This window comes from Electrona antarctica (assembly GCF_951216825.1).
Source record: "Electrona antarctica genome assembly, chromosome: 9".
Taxonomy (NCBI): domain Eukaryota; kingdom Metazoa; phylum Chordata; class Actinopteri; order Myctophiformes; family Myctophidae; genus Electrona; species Electrona antarctica.
Genome location: NC_136790.1, coordinates 51,602,336 through 51,622,318, shown reverse-complemented (window position 1 = coordinate 51,622,318; position 19,983 = coordinate 51,602,336). Strand labels below are relative to the sequence as shown.

The window sequence follows — 19,983 nt, the reverse complement described above, 5'->3', positions numbered from 1 at the left end:
GCTTCGAAAATACCCGGGGTGAGGGGTCCGAAGTCCGAACCGACCCGCAGCCGGTCCCGGTCAACTTGGGTCAAGTGACAGTCAGTCCTGGGTACGTTCGGAGGAATACGTACTGTTATTGCCTTTTGCTTTCTGAAGAATGTTCATTAGGGGAGTAGACATTGTTGTTGTTGTTGTAAAGTTCTTAAAATGCAATAAATATTAAAATTGCACAGGAGACCTTTACCTACCTAGGTATCCAAATTACTAAAAACCAACTACCCCCCTCTGCTGGTGAAACTGAAAAACAACACTGAATTTTGGAAATCGCTCCCTATTTCATTGATAGGTATAGTTAATACACTCAAAATGATGTTTCTTCCCCAACTGTTGTACCTTTTCCAATGCCTCCCTGTGTTTCTACCCAAGTCCTTCTTCAAACGCTTAGACTCGATTGTCCTTCCCTTTATCTGGGAGTACAAAAAACACAGGATCAAAAAATCAGCAGGTTGGTGGGCTTGCTCTGCCAGATTGTTGCCTGGATTACTGGTCATCCAATGTTAGAGCAATTTCGGCCTGGTTAAACAACACAGCTGAACCTCCCCGTTGGCTACAATGGGAGCAGGAGAAATGTCTCCCATACTGTTTGGGTTCAATAATATTGACCTTAGATAAATCCATTTACAATGGATGCCTTGTTATTCACAGTATGCTCCCTATAGCTGATAAACCCTCATTTCCACCATCCCAACTGGATGACACGTTTTCACAGTGGAAGGGTTTGGGTCTACGCACAATAGGCCTATCTCACAGCCCGCTTTCCACGCCCACTTCCGGTAGATAGTGGTGTCATTTAACATTAGGCATTTACACTTTTTTTCTCTGGAGAATCTAAGTACATTTCCTAATGTTAAAATGTCAAAGACCGATAATAATATGAAGAAAACACAATGGTATAACAACTCAAATAAGTAGAATAAACCTTACCTTTACAAAACGGTAGTTTGTGGCTTGTGAAAATACCTCTTTTAACATGGAAGCCTATGGACCGGAAAAAAAAATAACACCACTAGCTCTAAAAGGGGGCGTAAAAAGGGGGCGGGGAAATGCTGTGAGATAGGCCTATTGGTGACTTAGGTGAAACTTTTGCCTCATTTGCTCAACTGCAGGAAAAATATAGACTCCCTAGGAGTAACTTATTTAGGTTTCTGTTGTAAACTAAGTACGGGACCCTCGTCTGGGTTGACAGACAGGTAGTGTGTGCAGGCTGGGTGGTGTGTGACAATCCTGTTGAAGTATTACTTTGGTACGGCGACTGCGGCGGCGGCCGGCGGGTACCCGGGAGAACAAATTAACGAGACACGAGACAGTCTCACGCTAAGGTTCACAAAGTTTATTACACAAACATGAAACATATATAGTGCTGGAGACAGAAGAACGTGCCTACTGCAGCAAGGCTGACCTTGCTGTCGCCTAGATGTCTCTCGTAGCCTATCTATAAAGAATGCTACAGTACCGGCAGTACACAATACATATCAAGTACACTGTATCTCAAGTTCAAGTACATAGACTAAGATGTACTGTGCATGGGCTAATATCACAACAGTTTCTACAGGTTAGGAACCACAGACATATATACATAGACGCCCTTTCCGGCTCTGAGGCGCGTGTCACCATTGAGGGCACAATTTTCCCGACATTCCTTGCAAAGCATTAGCGGAAGCAAAGCGGAAGCTTGACAAGCTTCCGCGTGCATAACATAAGTCCCGGAAAAGACGCGCTGTGATTGGCCAGTAGTCACTTGAGTGACAGCGAGAGACGTGGAGGAGTCACATGAGTGACGTCACTTGGGCAGCGACGCAGTCGCCTTCAGCAAATGCCTTCAGCACTTCTAAATAAGAAAGCTGCGGAGAACTGTTGCTTTGTGTTCACTCTTTAATGTTTTCTGTTAGTAATCTAATCCCCCCTGGCTCTGATGTTGTATTGTTAATAACTTTGTTGTTTGTGTTTGTTTGTTTGTCTTGTTTTGTATTGTAATGTATATTGTCATGACTGTTATAAAGATTTGTTAAAAGAAATAAAATAAAAAAGCCTTCAGCACTGCACTTCCGCCTTCATTGGGATACACGTCGCTCCAATGAACTGCAGCGGCAAATGAGGCATCTATTTCTTATAATATCTATGTTAGGAACTACATCCGTAACTTTTCTCCCACTTTTGAGAGAGCTACACCTTTATCCCTAGATAAGTTCCTTCTTAATAATATAGAACCAGACGTGAAGGTGTCACATCTTTGTGAATCATTTCAAGTGGCAAACCAACCTACTACATCAGCTATTAAGTTGGCATGGAAAAATGAGCTGGGGACTTCAATTTCAGACGAGCTCTGGGAAGACAGCCTTGAAGAAGTGAATGCGTGCTCTATCAACTCCAGACATTGCCTTATCCAGTTTCGAGTCATACATAGACTCCATTATTCCAAATTAAAATTACATAACATATTCCCAGATATTTCTTCGCACTGTGACAAATGTAATGCAATAGATGCAAATCTTCTTCACAGCTTCGCCCTTTGCCCTCGGATACAAAGATACTGGATTAAGATATTTGAGACGCTCTCTGATATTTTGAGTATTCATATTGACCCCGATCCTGTACTAATTATTCTGGGTTTGTCAGACTCCATGCCTATGTTGACGAGAGCACAGAAACAACTCTTCTCATATGGTCTGATTACAGCAAAAAAACTAATTTTGACGCACTGGAAAAAGTAGGAGGCTCCTGCATTTAAGCATTGGCTAAATTAAATGACTAGTACACTTCATCTTGAGAGAATAAGGTATTTCCTGAGAAACAGGGAGAGACAGTTTGATAAGGTTTGGCTGCCCCTTGTCCATTACCTGAGTAGAAACAATTAATAGACAGGATACCATTGATATGGTTGACTGTACGCCATTTTCTTTTCAGATGTTTTCCATGAGCTTTCTATCATCTTATTCTATAGTATGCGGTGTCACTGAGCAGTATGGGTGGGAGGGTTTTGATTTGACAAAAAAGAAATGCAATAAAATAGACTACTTCAATATCCAATAGGAACTATAATGTCACCATTTCTAAATTCACGCCTTTTTCCATTACTGCATACATTTTTTCCCTTTATTTATTTAGTTCTTTATGATGATTTCCTGTTCTTTTCATAGAAGTGTATATCTTTACGTCTTAATGTTCTGATAAATTGAAACTGGAAGACCCTGCTGTAAACAAGTCTTGCTTTTTGGTCTGCTTTCGTTTGAAATGTACCCATTCTATACTGTGAAATAACATGTATGATCAATCAATCACAGTTCTAATAGGCCTACTTATTGACTGAATTACATCTGAATAGCAAAGCAATATGGCATGCTTTCATCATAGTTACACATTAGACAAACAGCCAAACACTCAACTCACCCCGAAAGTGAAGACAACTCACCCCGGTGATATGTCTGGTGAGTTGTCCGGACTTTCGGGGTGAGATGTTCGGACATCTTGGAAAAAGGGTGAGTTGTATTGTTACCTTATCACCATTACTGCATCAAATGTAATCAACAAACTAGCCTATACTACAAAAATGGTCAAACATTTTGTCAATTTATTTGTATTTATTTTGTATTTATTTTTTAAATAGATGATCTACAAAGTGACGTTTTTAGATCAGCTATTTTCACAATATTTATCTGTGGAACTAAATGTAAATGTAAGTGCTTGTCAGGGTTGTGGGTGGGTGTTGTTCCCCAGTTCAAAGATTGTGATTATTTCGGGGCACCACTGCTGTAGGGTTACAAAAAAAAAACCTCAGTTACTAAGTAGGTAAGTACTAGGAGGAAGATTCAATAAAAATAAATAAAAAAATGTGTACAGATTACAGAAAGTGTAATATATAAAATGCATTTATCATGAAACATGCGTAAGCTAAGAACGTAACTAGAACATATCTATATAATGAGTAATGACACTACATAAACTATACATATACTATGCTGTACATATGTACTATGAAGTGCTATGACTACATACAATGCAATTATTGTGCTGTCTACATGACATGCTATAAGTCTGTTTCAAATGCTATCTAAGTCTAAAAAGTGCTATCTAAGGGGGTAGGGTAAGTGCTATGGGCCATGATGGAGTCTGAAAATGTGGGTTTTCAGACTACGGCGGAAGATTGGGAGTGTTAACTCCATAGACACATACAACACAGAAAGTTAAAAAAAAAAGGAGCTCCTGAGTTTATCATTTACCACCATAGACCGTGAGCCAGGGGGGTTGGTCGGTACCATCGGGCCGACTAAGGCTCATAGTGATTTTTGTGAAGGTATACATGTCTAGAGTTAGAAAATATGTGATAGCATTGCACCAGTGGTAGCTTTATCAGTGCTATCATGCATTTTATTTTATAACACTAGGCGAAATTTACATGGGTCAATATGAAAAACATATAGTAATACACCACCAAAAAAATGATAGAAAAGGTTTTTCCAATTGGTTCTGGTACCTCTAGGCATGCTTAAGAATATACTGAAAATCTAGGAATATATACATATGTTCTGGAAAGGCGCCATTTTCGAGATGTAATCCAATATGGCTGCCAGGAGCTTAAAATGGCTATATAAAACTAGTACTAATTAATCATTATTTGGGGTTTTAGGGTGGCTGAATCAGTGAAAGTGAAATTATCATCAGGTAATTATGTATTGCCAAATCCAAGATGGTGTCCATACCAAACCCAAAGTGATGTTCTATTGTTGAATAGAGGAAAGAAGCACTGCCGTGGTCCTTGTAATGATGATGATGATGGATACTGCATTTGGTCATGATGAGGCAGGCATCATTATGTCCCTGATGCAGGGTGATACGCATGCTCAGTGAATAAACTGATGTGCTTGTCTTGTTGGTGTATTGGGGTGTATCGGGTGGACCTATAGTATAAAGTACAGAGCATTATAATGGGACAGTCCTGTGCAACCTCATATCCAAGTGGAATGTGGCAGACCACCAAGCTCAACTTGAAAGTTAATTTGGCTGATGTCACACAATTTGGATGGGACATCCACATTTTGCTAAGGGTGATCTGACACCTGATGAAATGTTCAAGCTACAAATGAGAAATGTTGATAAAGAGGATTTTAACGATGAGGTAGACCAGGATTTGGGAAAGATAATGCTGCCAGTCAGGAGGGCTAGGGCCATGTGGTGGGTTGATTTTATGATCCTGATTATGAGTTGAAGCTTACAGATATTGAATGTAGTTGCAAAAGATAAATATTATCATAGTATGTTAAGGCTCATTCATAGTCTGGATTTTCAGTGGTGGGGTGACCACCGCTCCAGTGGTGAGGTGAACACCGGAGCTGAAATAATGTTGAGCGGTGGTGAGTAAAAACAGAGAGAAGGGCTGGGGCGGTGGCGGTGGTTTGCTCTTCACCGCGGCTTGTGACATTATGTTGTAGTTCGGTGGTCACCTCACCACCGAAAATCCAGACTATGAATGAGCCTTTATACTATTATTACAAATACCAGTTCTTGTGATGTTTTTTTTAAGTGAATCATGAACGCTCATCAAGTTGTTTCTATTTGTTGTTCTCCCATAGGTCAAATTTAGCCATTAAAAAAAAATAGCTTCAGGAATGCATCTTACTTATACAACAGAAAAGTGGCATTAACCCTTTCGGGAGCGTTCCTCCGTTAACATCCTCGGTGTTATACACACCGACACTCTACACTCTTTGCGCAGTGAAATCCTTACAAAAAAACCACTGCAACTCGCTTACAGTACAGTACAGTACAGTACAGTACAGTACAGTACAGTACAGTACAGTACAGTACAGAACCGTAGAGTAGAGTACCATACAGTAGAGTACAGTACTGTACAGTACAGTACAGTACAGTACAGTACAGTACAGTACAGTACAGTACAGTACAGTACAGTACAGTACAGTACAGTACAGTAGAGCAGTACAGTACAGTAGAGCAGATCAGTAGAGTACAGTACAGTAGAGTACAGTAGAGCAGTACAGTAGAGTATAGTACAGTACAGTAGAGTACAGTACAGAAGAGTACAGCATGAGTATGCCCCCCTTGGCGACGCGTGCAAGCTAGGATGAGCTGGCCGAAGGCCCGCGAAATTCTAGTTCTATACATACAGTATGAAAATGCAATGAGCTGCTCGCTGCTCAGTGGCCTTTTTGGATTATGCAAATTGCCAGTTTGGGCAACCAAGCTAAAATTGTCCCCAAATACAAATCAAAACAAACAAAAAACAACATTATTAGGTTTAGTATTGAACAGATAGAAGACTAAAAGGTAATATTAAGGTACTGTATGTATTGGTGAACGGAAAGTTATCTTATGCATTACTTACACTGTACACTTGCACTATATTTAGGTTATTGAATTTCATAAAACATTTCCTTAGAATTTAGTTTATTGAATTTCATAAAACATTTCCTTAGAATTTATGTTAGGATCCTTTGTGCTACATCTTTCATGAAAACAGAAGTACGTCTCATGTTGTCTCTCCTGTAATAGATAATTACAATATTTCTAGATATGCTAATTTTAACAACTTTTCAGAGAAATATATTGTCTGAGCTGTATCCCAACCATTCTTCAAAGATAAATGATCAATAATGAGAGAGAACCATCAGTTTGAAGTAGAATACTTCATTCGGATTTTGAAAATTGTGTTTTGGCATGTGGTTATAAACGGAGTGATAACACACAGAAAGCTACCACCACTGCAATGCTATCACATATTTTCTAATTCTAGACATGTATACCTTCCCAAAAATCACTATGAGGCTTAGTCGGCCCGATGGTACCGATGACCCCAGATTTGGGGTCCTGGCTCACGGCCTACCAGTAAACCATCCGAGAACACCACCGCCACCGCTGCCACCACCTTTGGTTTTACCAGAGCTACTTCCACCGTAGCTACCATATTCATTGGTTTTACCAGAGCTACCTCTACCATAGCTATCACCAGATACACTGGTTTTACCAGAGCTACCTCCACCATAGCTACCACTAGATACACTGGTTTTACCAGAGCTACCTCCACCATAGCTACCACTAGATACACTGGTTTTACCAGAGCTACCTCCACCATAGCTACTACCAGGTACACTGGCAGCAGCAGCAGCAGTAGCAGCAACGGGGCTCACACCGCTGCTGTGCTTCAGCAACGCGCCGCGCAGCTGTGCCACCGCCTGCTCGTTACACGCGCACGTCAGCAGGCCGGGCACAGTCTCGTGGTAGAGCACGTTGACAAAGTCCCAGCCGCGGTCGCCGCCCAGCGACCGCACGATGTTCGGGTAATCGACGTCGTGCGTGTGATGCATCACCACCAGGATGACGGCCGCCCCTCCTGAGAAGACGAAAGAGAGAGAGAGAGAGAGAAACCATGACCGAGATCAACTAAGTAACTATAGTAGAATTTGAGTACATAGGGCTGTCACAATTATGACATTTTACATGATGATAAATTGTCAAACAAATAATTGCGATTAACGATTTAATTGTGTTTTTGAACACTAAAGCCCTAACCACACCAAAGGGTCACCATGCAACTCCTTGGGTCCAAACGGTTGCAAGGGGTTGCATGGTGACACTTTGGTGCGGTTTGGGCCATTGAATTCCATGTGTTGAATCACTTGGGACAACGTGGGACGACGTGCGTCAACGTGCAACAGGACATATCACACCGTAGGGACAACGCTAAAACCGTCTCGACCCTTTGGTGTGGTTAAGGGCTTAAGACAAAATGGTAATGGTAAAACATAGCCTAGACACAGCAAAATCTGGCAACACTAGATTAGCTGCAGTAGTGTACTGGTCTGGGGCAGATAATGAATTGAAGCAGCACAGAGCACACAAAGAAAAACAACCCACTGGTGTGGTTTGGGCTTTAGGTTATGCCGGGTTTTTCTGTGATGTCCGTAATTCCATTCCACTCGCTCTCTAGTGTTCAAAACAAAAGGAATGCATTTATTGTATGGATGGAACAAAACACTAACCTTTCTGTATGTTTATTTATTTATTTTTTGCCATCAAGTTATGTGGAATATGCACACAGAATTACAGATACAGAGTCGATGCAAGTACTTATTCTTTTACAACCATAACCTCAGTAAAGCTATGCCTAACCTTAACCTTAACCTGAGTAAAACTTTGCCTGCCAGGAAGCCAATCAGGTAGGGTGGGTCTTCTTATAACCTTGGTGGAATCCATAATTTTGCATCCATGAAGCCAATGGGTTGAGTTTCTTGACTCGCATGAATTCATACACACATGCTTATGTGATAACGAGATATGTTGAATTAACTCTGAATCTCACTGTGCAGGAGGAGAATGCAACAGACAGATGGCGAGTGAAATTCAATAAAAAAAACAAAGCCTATATGCTATTACCTGGGACGACGTCCTTCATTGCTGCCTCAATGTCTGTCATGTTGCGCGATGACACCGGGCAGAAGACGATGACGACATTCGGGCCTCTGTCGGTCTCGTCTACGTGAAGTCCACCCAGCTGCCTCACGCGTTGCAACAGAGTGCGGTGACAGTCGAAGGTTTGACCTTTTACAATCGCTTTGACCCTCACCGTGCTCTGAGCTGCGACGCTTCCTGAAAATGGAACACTGTTTCAGGGAGACACATTTGGAGGTAGTACCAAACCTATCGTACATTTCATCGCTGTCAAGCAGACATTTCTTAACTCGGTATTCAAACTTTTTAGTTTTTCGCAAATTTAGGCCCTTCTTGATCACACTACACGTCACACAAAAGCATCAAAAGTAGGAGATCGGCAAGCTCGAAAACGTGGTGCGAAGCGACGCGTGTTGAGCGTGTAGATCTACTTTTGCTATTTTCGAATTTGAATCCTGAAAAGTGACGGTTTTGGAGGTTTCAGGAGACGATTTACATCCATTTCAAGTTTATCACCGAATTTACCCTGGGTAAAAATCCCACATGCAGAATGTTTTTTTTATTGCAAATGGCCTTCCTCTGCCAACCTGGGGGGGGGCAGCGGACTGATATCATGCCTCCTTCTATGCATGAGGAGTCCAAGCTGCTTCTTTTCACCTGACAGGGGGGAATTTCCCTGGCCGGACGTAGCGCGTGGAAAGAACACGTTATTCCGACCAGTTCCTTTCCCCTCCATTAGGCGCCTTGGCTGGCCAGGGGGAGGTAGTTTTAGAGACCAGGATTACTGCATGTTTTTGTGAGGGTACCTACCCTAGGGGACACGGGGAGAACATGCAAACTCCACACAGAAAGGCCCTTTCGCCAACCCCACCTCGGGTAGGGCACTGATGACGCGGAGGAGGGAACACGCCCACAGCGGGAATCGAACCCAGGACAAATGGCCTTACCTTGACCGTGGGACTGACGCTCGACCGGGGCACACCATGGCTCAACACCTCGGGCTGACAAAAGTAATGTAACATTTGTTTGCATAAATGGGTGAAATTCTAAAAGCAAAATTACATTCAATCCTACTAAAATATCGATATCACTTAATGATGCTAATGCTAACCTTTCATGCTAATGCTAACTTTTGCTCATGACTGAGTCTTCAAAATAACATGACATAGTTCTCAAATCCACCCAACGTTTATGGGCCGGGCCCAAAATGTATAAGAAATACATTTCAACTGCCCCTAGCTATCTTGAATCAAGAAAAACATACAATACAAAAAACTAAACATTTTGCCTAATCATTTGCCTCCAAATTTTAATTATCTAAATCCTAGTTTTGGTGAGGAGGGTTTGCCCGTGACACTGGGGCCCCTTTTCCACCGTTGGGAACCGGTTCAGTTCTTTTTGGTTCTTAGTCCATGAGCCAGAGCTCCAAAATTGGAACGTTAATAATTATGAATTGAGTGGGCAAAACCATACCTATATTAGATTGTTATCACCATGAAACTTCCCCAGTTGATTACTTACACAAAGACAATGATGTAGTTTTCTCAAATCTTACATGTTTAAATATGCAAATTAGGCATTACATACAGTAGGAAGATATGCAAAATGTATTTATTTTTTAGTTGGAAATGACCTTACCTTGAACGTGGTCATCAGTTCGGCCGTAGGAGTGGCCCTCGACCGGGGCACAATCAACACTGAAACTTGCTGGTCGAGCTGACAAAAGTAATGCAACATTATTTTGTTTGCATAAATGGGTACAATTCTAAAGGCAAAATTACATTCAATCCTACTAAAATAGCAATCTCACTTAATGATGCTAACCTTTCAAAGTAGATATAATGTTGCTTCACGACGTCTTCAAAATAACATAATAATTTGTTTGCATAAATGGGTGAAATCTAAAATCTAAAGGCAGAATTACATTCAATCCTACTAAAATATCAACCATACTTAATTATGCTAACCTGGCCCGGATGGCTATAGGGTAGCAGTCCGGGCACCTAGGCTGCTGCCTGACAGCATGTCGCGGGTTCGAATCCTGACGACCTTTGCTACGTGTAATCCCCCCACATCTCTCTCTCCCCATTTCCTGTCAGCAAGAAGCCTACTGTCGTATCAATAAAGACATAAAATCCCCCAAATAAATCGTAAAAAATAAAAAGATCCTAACCTTTCTCTTGCTTTTCGGTGTACTCCTCAAACAGGCCAATGTGCGCTTCGAGGAAGGAGTGGACGCTTTCCACTTTGGTGTTCATGTCCCTCAAGATGAACAGGTAGTCATTCAGAATGCCATTCTTAGCGAGGGCCGCTGGAGAGGAGCAGAGAGAGAAGAATAGCAACACAGAACATGACAGGAAAAGGAACACAGTTCAGTTCAGCCAGATAACTCAGTAGTGTAGTGTAGTCTACCGTTATACGCTACAGCAGGGGTTCTCAACCCGTGGGTCGTGACCCATCGGGGGGGTCGCCAAATTATTTTGGGGGGTCCCCAAATTATAAAAAAATGAAATGGCTGGAAAATGGAAATGAAGAGTTTACATATAGTACACATGCATACACCTTCCCTAATGATTATATCTGGTTTCAGTATTTATTTATGGTGTATTGTCTCTTTTATTAAGGTTATTGTAGCAGTCAATTTATATTGGGAGTTGGGAGGGGGCGGGGCGGGGGTCCCGAGACGTTGCCAAAAACGTTGAGAACCCCTGCGCTACAGTATATGTAGCACGCCGTGCCAACGTTTTTGGGGGGAAATAGCGTATACCGCCTGCAAATCATTTCAACCATTGACCACGCACGAGCGTGTATAGCCTATACGTGCACATGCCGCACAGGGTATAATTAATTATGGAATTCCGTCTGGTTACAGCACTGAGATAGATTGAAAACAAATACATTGTAAATAAATACATGTGGCTTGTCTACCGTATACATTACTGATTACTCCAAAAATTAAAGCAATCGTTCAAGAGGCAGGGAGAGAAATATTACTTGAAAATGAGGGCCTGCCGCTCAACTGTCATCTGAGTTTAAATAAAAGCTAAAATTAAAGGAAATTAAATTGTTGAAATCAAGTCGTAGCGACTGAGAACTTTAATCCGTGTGGTCAGCTGGCTTGCTCCTGTGAGCTGTGCGTGCCTCCAGTAAAGAAAAACGTTTTTGACTGACTATCGATCTATAGGTGTATTGATCTACTGTATCACTATCTATCTATCAATCTATAGGTGTATTGCTCAGTGAGATATGGATTTACAGAGGCGGCAGTGGCTCAGGGTTAGAGTTGCCAGTTGCCAGTTCAATCCAGGGCTCCCCCTGAGTTTGTGCTGAAGTGTCCTTGAGCAAGACTCTGAACAAGTTGGTTGCATGGTTTCCTATGAATGAATGTGTGTGTGTGAATGTAATGCACAATCTAGCGCCTTGGATGAAGGTGCTCTCTAAATGCACCATTTACAGAGAATTTTGTCAAAAAGGAGGAGTCATCAATAGAGAGTTCATTTGTAATAAAAACAACAGCCAAGTCCCATAATATTGGCAGAGGCAACCATCCATCTGCTCATCGGGAGCAATTAGGGATTCACTAACTCTGGAGGAGTTTGTTCTCTCACCCCCTGAGCCACTGCCGCCCCATGTGAGCGTGTAGATCGGCTATTTTCACAACAAAATGTAACGCCACAACTCCTACAATTACAAGTTCAAATAGGATTTTTTTCTTCTTTTTTTTGGCGGGGGGGGGGGGGGGGGGGTCGCGGCCTGAAAAGGTTGAGAACCACTGATTCACAGAATTAAACCACAAATAAACCAAAAAAAAGAGAGGTGGATATTATTGAGAGTAAAGAAAGCGGCACAATTGATGATCTCTGCTCTTAGGAAATACACAGTCTATGGAACTGGAAATAACTGGTTAATGAAAGATGTACTGTGTTAGACGTTACCTTTAACACAATCATCTGGGATGAAATCCAACAGCTCCCTTAAGACAGCGTCTATTGGCTTTGCATTCTACAATAGAACACAAAACAAAACACGCACATAAATGTACAGAAATGCACAGTTTTGCACACACGTGACTCCATCATCGGTGCTACCCGTAGTAGCACTTATTACCGTAGCACTTGCCCTCGACCACCTTACAGGCGTATGCAAAGGCTAAGCTTATGTAATTTAGATAGGATTTTATGTAGACAGCACTGAGTATAGTGTATACACATAGTTTCATTATAGATAGATTCGACTGTGAGACGGATGTATAATGTAATAATCGAAGCATGTATGTATATATATATATATGTGTGTGTATATATATATATATATATATATATATATTTTTTTTTTTTTTTTTTTTTTGTGAAAGGAAACCGGATTGTAGTTACAGACTCTATAAAGCAGAGATTGTGGAATAGTTGTCTGGCTACGCAAATCTATGGGATAGGGTTAGTAATGGGGCGAGTCGTACCAACGCGACGTCGGAATAATGACGCTCGCTGACCCCACACAGACAGGGGACAGAGCTGTATGATGTCATAAGAGAGTGGGCACAGACCTGTATGAGGTCATAGAGAGGGGACACATACCTGTATGAGGTCATAGAGAGGGGACAGAGCTGTATGAGTTCATAGAGGGGACACAGACCTGTATGAGGTCATAGAGAGGGGACACGGACCTGTATGAGGTCATAGAGAGGGGACACGGACCTGTATGAGGTCATAGAGAGGGGACACAGACCTGTATGAGGTCATAGAGAGGGGACACATACCTGTATGAGGTCATAGAGAGGGGACACAGACCTGTATGAGGTCATAGAGAGGGGACAGAGCTGTATGAGGTCATAGAGAGGGGACACAGACCTGTATGAGGTCATAGAGAGGGGACAGAGCTGTATGAGGTCATAGAGAGGGGACACAGACCTGTATGAGGTCATAGAGAGGGGACACAGACCTGTATGAGGTCATAGAGAGGGGACACAGACCTGTATGAGGTCATAGAGAGGGGACACATACCCGTCATATTATATTGCGTTCACAGTTCACACCATAGAGTATTAAAAGGATAGAGACTGAACCGGAGCGACAACCCCCTTCCCCCCCCCCCCCCCCGCTATTCATTTCAGTGGATCAAGGTTCAACGACACGACAACAGAGGCACACAGTGACCCGTTCAACCACACACCAACATACCTAGTGCAAAAGAGGAAGAACATCACCTCATAACCTTCGACCCCTACCATGTCTGGTCCTCTGGTCCTCTGCAAGGACTCCGTTAAGGAGTGTGATTGACAGAGGGACAAAGGAATGCTTGTACCTATTATATAACATGCACTCTGTGACGCACGCTCATGCTTCCGCGGGGCTTCGCAAGGAATCTCGGCAAAGTTTTGCCCTCCCTTGAGCACGCATACGCTCCAGAGCCGGAAAGGGCGTCTACGTTTATGTCTGTGCACAAGACAGACCCATATGATGTCATAGAGATGGGACAGACCTGTATGAGGTCATAGAGAGGGGACACGGACCTGTATGATGTCACCGATGGTCTTCCTCAGTCGGAGTTGCTGTGCTCCAGGAAACAACTCGTTCAGGTCCTGTCTGGTCAGCGACCTGATGTCAGTGTCACTGACGAAACCTGCCTCTAACACACACACACGCACGGCCACGCAAAATGCACGCACACACACACACGCACACACACACACACACACACACACTCACACAATAAAACAACCATTTATCTTGTGAATAGGACTAGGAAATTCTCTCTCTCTCACACACACACACACACACACACACACACACACACACACACACGTGTTGTATATTTTCATACCATACTATTACAACTGGGAGAGCAGGATGAGCACACATTACTTAGAATTATGGAATTCCAGATTCCAGACACGCACACACACGTGCCCTCAACATCATCATCATGTGTCAGCTCGACTGTCAGGTGACCGTGACAGCAATTCATAAAATGTATACAAATTTTAAAAAATCACACCCGTGTGAACTGAGTGGTGCAACTCCCCTCTATTGGTTCTCTGTATCGTTCCAATTCGTATCGTTCCAATTTCAGTTCCTAATTTCCTATTAGTTCTAACACTATCTCTCTCTCTGTTACTGTACTGTACTGTAACTGTACTGTACTGGTACTTTACACCCGAAATCACCATACAGTTAATATGTGTGTGTGTGTGTGTGTGTGTGTGTGTGTGTGTGTGTGTGTGTGTGTGTGTGTGTGTGTGTGTGTGTGTGTCAGGTTGCGCACAGGTGGTGAAAACCAACCATGCTGTTTTCGTGCTCAGACCACCCACCCACCCAGCCACCCAGCTCCCACTCAAAAATCATAAAAGTGAATGCAAGCCACGGATTTAATACTTCCACCATTCAATCGTTTCTCACTCAGTCAGTCATACAGTCGTTATACTTACTTTGCAGAGCAGCAGCTGCATCCTGCGAAACCCCTCTTATTTCTCTCAACAACAAGTCTGACATTATTGTGACAGGTGCCACTCAAAATGAGTCACTGACAGACAGACAGCTCGGTACAATAATTTGTGTCTGTTAAGTTTAACGCGTATCGCGTACCGACTTGCTAAGATATATGTAGGAAAAAGAAACCGAAACTGACCGAATCACTCTCTCAGGTCCAAACGTCCCAAGTCAATAGCAGACCTACAAGCTCACTGGTACGTCGTACGCGACGCCCAGTGAGCTTGTAGGTCTGCTATTTTCTTCACGGGAGGAGTGGCCTGCTGCTCTCAACCAACGCTCCCATTGGTCGTTTTCAGTATGATTGACGTGTCCCTCGCCCTATCCTGCCCCTTTAGTTAGCCTCGGTCCCAGCCTTACTCATCTGCCCTTTAGTAAACATGATTTAATTTATTGTCTCCACCAGGCCGAAGGCATGGGGAGAGAGTATGTTTTGCCGAAGGCATGGGGAGAGAGTATGTTTGTCTCCACCAGGCCGAAGGCATGGGGAGAGAGTATGTTTTGCACTCCGTCCGTCCGTCCGTGTGTCCGTCCGTCCGTCCGTGAACAGCTAATCTCCGGCACCGTTAACCCGGTCGATGCCAAATTTGCACACACACTCCCTGGATGCCAACAATGAACCTCTGCCCCAAATTTGTCAGAACGGCCTGATATAGCGCCACCAGGAGGCCGCTTTGTGCAAAACAAGTTTTTGGACAGTACACCTACAGATTTTGTCCAAACATCACGCAAATTGGTACACAGTCTCTCTTAAGCATTCAACGAAACGGGTCTTTCAGATTTCTCAGACTCCATCCTGATTGGCTAAGATTGGCTTCCAAAGTTCGCAGGAGTGCTCAGTTTCAAACAAAATGCTGCAAATCATGAACACATCGTGTGATTTCCGTGAAATTGCGCACGCACTTTCCCACTAGGCCGAGGAAGAAATGCCACATGAACATTTTCAACTCAGCCTCATGGTGGCACTATAACTGGCCGAAAAGTGTTTTTACCTCCAACTGCACGGATTTGTGGATAACTTTGTATGCCAACTCCCTAGAGGCCAAGGAAAAACCTTTGCCTGGAATTTTTCACATCTGCTCTTTATAGCGCCACCAGGAGGCCGACATATGTAAAACACATTTTCTAATATTACTCCTTCAGATGTTATCCAAATTTCACGCAAATCGGTACACATGCTCTCCATAGTCATGTGATCAAGACGGGTTTGTTTGATTTCTCCTAATCCACCTTCATTGCCTACGATTGGCTTCTAAACTTTTCAGGAGTAGCCCGCTTTGTGCCCGCTTTGTACAAATCACCACAACTACTCAACGCAGCGTCCGGTTGCGGTGAAACTGTGCATGCATATTCAGCCTCATGGTGGCGCTACAACAGGCCAAGCCGTGTCACACACACACACACACACACACACACACACACACACACACACACACCATATTTATATTACTCCTAAACATCACACACTCCTATCCTCCTGGTGGAGACCTGTGCCCAGAAGGGGCACAATTTGAATTGATTTGATTCCAGGTACGGCATAGTTTGTTTTTTATTTTTGTATTATTTTAGTGTGCGTGTAAAATGTAAATGATTGATTGATTGAAAAGGAGCCTGGCCAGTTTGTTTTTGGAAGTAACCCGCACACTGTCAAACACTTGCCAAAAAAAATGTTGCTCTTTATTTGTACTTTCAGCTGGGGCGAGTTAGGAGGGTTGGTAAAGGGAAAAGACGGACAAGACAAGAGTGTTGTGTTTGAGCTCTTCTTATATAAAAGAGCTCAAAGGGTACGTATTCAGTCAACTATAAAAAAAGAGCTCAGACACTCTTTGCGCAAACAGCCAAACACTCAACTCTCACCCCGAGACAACTCACCCCGAAAGTGAAGACAACTCACCCCGAAAGTGAAGACGTCTCACCGGGGTGAGCTGTCTGGTGAGTTGTCCGGTGAGTTGTCCGGACTTTCGGGGTGAGATGTCCGGACAACTCACTTGGAGGTGGAAAAAGGGTGAGTTGTCTTGTTACCTTCGGAGCGGATCCCATGTGTCTAAAACTAAAACCCGGGTGGACCCGGCGATTGGCTGTCCCGCCTGTCAATCACCCCCCTTTTTCCCCTCCTCAAGCCTACAGAGCCATTACGACATTCAGGGGGCAGAAAACAGTCTAACAGTATAATCTATAATAGCCTATGAGAACCCAATGGCTAAGTTATAGAATAGAAACAACTAAATATGCAAGACAAGTACTTATTTTTCTAGAGACTATTTGATTTATTCTACTCATTTTGGAGCATACTATAGCCAATCAGCATGTGAGTCATGTCAATGTCAATCATGTAATGTTGCAAAACATTCATTACAAAGCATGGATGAAATGAAAAATATAAATCAGTAGCCTATGCAACAGCATCCTAGACTCATTCAGGTCAAAAGTCAATAACATCCGCTCCACCCTATCGCACTCCTCCACTTCAACTTCCCTGTCTGTCACCCCACTGCCAGGGATCCCCCAGCCTTTCCACTGCTTTGCCAACATCTCACAACACCAGGTTGAGGCCATCATCTCCAAGATGAAACCATCAACATGCGCCCTTGACCCCTTCCCCACAGCACTGTTAAAAACCCACATTACTGCCATAAGCCCCCTCATCACCACAGTCATCAACCTCTCCCTCCAAGCCGGCTGTGTTCCACCTGCCTTAAAATCAGCCATCATTACACCTCTCCTGAAAAAACCCACTCTTGACCCGGAAGTTCATGCCAACTACAGGCCCATCTCCAACCTGCCCTTCCTCTCCAAGGTACTGGAAAAGGTAGTAGCTGCTCAACTTCAACAACACCTAAAAAACAATAACCTCTTTGACAAATTTCAGTCAGGATTCCGCTCAGCCCACAGCACAGAAACAGCACTGGTCAGAGTCACCAACGACCTGCTGATGGCAGCTGATAACGGCTCCCCCTCCCTCCTCATCCTCCTGGACTTGTCAGCCGCATTTGACACAGTCGACCATACCATCCTCCTCAACCGACTCCACTCCACTATAGGACTCACCGACACTGCACTAAACTGGTTCACCTCATATCTCACGGACAGAACCGAGCGCGTTTCCCTGGGAGGTGTTCACTCACGTTCACACCCTGTCACCTGCGGCGTACCCCAAGGTTCCGTCCTCGGCCCCACCCTTTTCACTCTCTATATGCTCCCCCTTGGTCGTGTCATCAGTCGGCATGGGATATCCTACCACTGCTACGCTGATGACACCCAACTCTACCTCAGGACAGTCCCACCCCCCTCTGCCCCCCTGTCATCACCATCATCACCATCATCCACACTGACCACCTGCCTTGAGGAGATAAAGGCGTGGATGACTGACAACTTTCTCCAACTCAACAGCTCCAAGACAGAGGCCATTCTCATCGGCACCCCACACCAGGTCAAATCATCCCCAATAACCAGCATCACCTTCTCCACCCAGGACCTCCCCCTCTCACCTGTAGTCACCAACTTGGGTGTAAAAATGGACCCCCAACTGACCTTTGACCCTCACATCAAACACCTCTGCAAAACCTCATTCTTTCACCTCCGAAACATAGCCAGACTCCGTCCCACACTCACCCTGCCAGATGCAGAAAAACTTGTTCACGCCTTTGTCTCCTCAAGGCTTGACTACTGCAACGCACTTCTCACCGGGATCCCTAGCAAGAGCATCCAGAGGCTCCAGTACATCCAGAACAGTGCTGCTAGGATCCTGGTGAGAGTGCGGAAATATGATCATATCACACCCATACTCCATTCCCTTCACTGGCTTCCCGTCTCCTCCAGGATAGAATACAAGGTCTGCCTCCTCACCCATCAGTGCATCCACAGCAACGCCCCTTCCTATCTGAAGGAACTCATTGAACCCCCAGCCTCCACCCGCTCCCTCCGCTCTGGAAATTCTAACACACTCAAAACCACCAAAACAAAACTCCGCACCATGGGGGACCGGGCCTTCTGTTCAGCTGCTCCTCGGCTGTGGAATGCCCTCCCCGACCACCTGAGAGCACCACAATCCGTGGACGCTTTTAAAAGGGGACTTAAGACATTTATTTTTAACAAGGCATTTGGCCAGCTGGACCATTAGTTGCCCGGTGTGCTTTTAATCCTTTTAGCAGTATACCATGAAATGTGCTTTTTTAGTCATTTTATTTAATTCATGCATTATTTTAAGATTATTGTTCTTATTCTTCTTCTTGTTGTAGCACTTTGAGATTTGTTTCAAATGTAAAGTGCGTTATAAATAAAATGTATTATTATTATTATTATTATTATAAATGAGTATGAAGTTACAATTGACCCAAACAATATATATTAATAACTTTTGCCACCAGGGGGGCACGAGCACATTTGGGCAAGTGGCTATGGCCGTTATTAGCCCAAATCCCGTCTAGTGGTTCTCAAACTTTCCAGGCCACGACCCTCAAAAAGAATCCTATTTGAACTGGGACCTCCCACCCTGACGAGCACTTGAGGCATTACATTTCGTTTACTCGGTTCCACAGATAAATATTGGGAAAATAGCTGATCTATGATGGTTATATCAGGTATTTTTTTGGTCTCTCTTATAATATTTTACAATTTGGACAGTTTGAACAGTTTTTATAGGACAGTTTGCTTTTGATGGAAAGTAATGGTCTTATTTTTATTCATTCATTTTAATTTAGAGCATGGGCTTTCAACTGGTGTTTTGTGGACCACTTGGTGGTCCATGAAGCTATGCAGCACTGATTTTCACAATAGCATGCCGGCCCATAGGTAGGCCTATGTGTGATCAGATCAAGAAGTAGTTTCAGGCCTGGGCCATGGCTCAATGGTCCAGGCACCTTGGCTGGTAATCCAGTCTGGCAGTGTGCCGCGGGTTCGACTCCCGATCCCGACGGCCTTTACTGCATGTCTTCCCCCCATCTCTCTCCCCATTTCCTGTCAGCCTACTGTCTGTCCCTCCATAAAAAATATAAAATAAAGGCAAAAGCCACCCAAAAAAAAAAGTAGTTTCATTATGACCTTAAAAAACATTTTG

General features: G+C 43.6%; 1 protein-coding gene across 1 annotated transcript; it reads right to left on the bottom strand.

Moving 5' to 3' along the window:
* Window positions 1–423: 423 nt before the first annotated feature.
* LOC306929249 (uncharacterized protein) lies at window positions 424–14,930 on the bottom strand (the record flags this gene model as incomplete). The annotated part of the gene is made up of 9 exons (XM_079509691.1): window positions 424–449; window positions 7,109–7,384; window positions 8,428–8,640; window positions 9,390–9,443; window positions 10,081–10,158; window positions 10,616–10,753; window positions 12,378–12,444; window positions 13,952–14,067; window positions 14,867–14,930. 9 exons carry the CDS (start codon window positions 14,928–14,930, stop codon window positions 424–426), a joined length of 1,032 nt encoding a protein of 343 aa, XP_079365817.1.
* Between the last annotated feature and the right edge of the window lie 5,053 nt (window positions 14,931–19,983).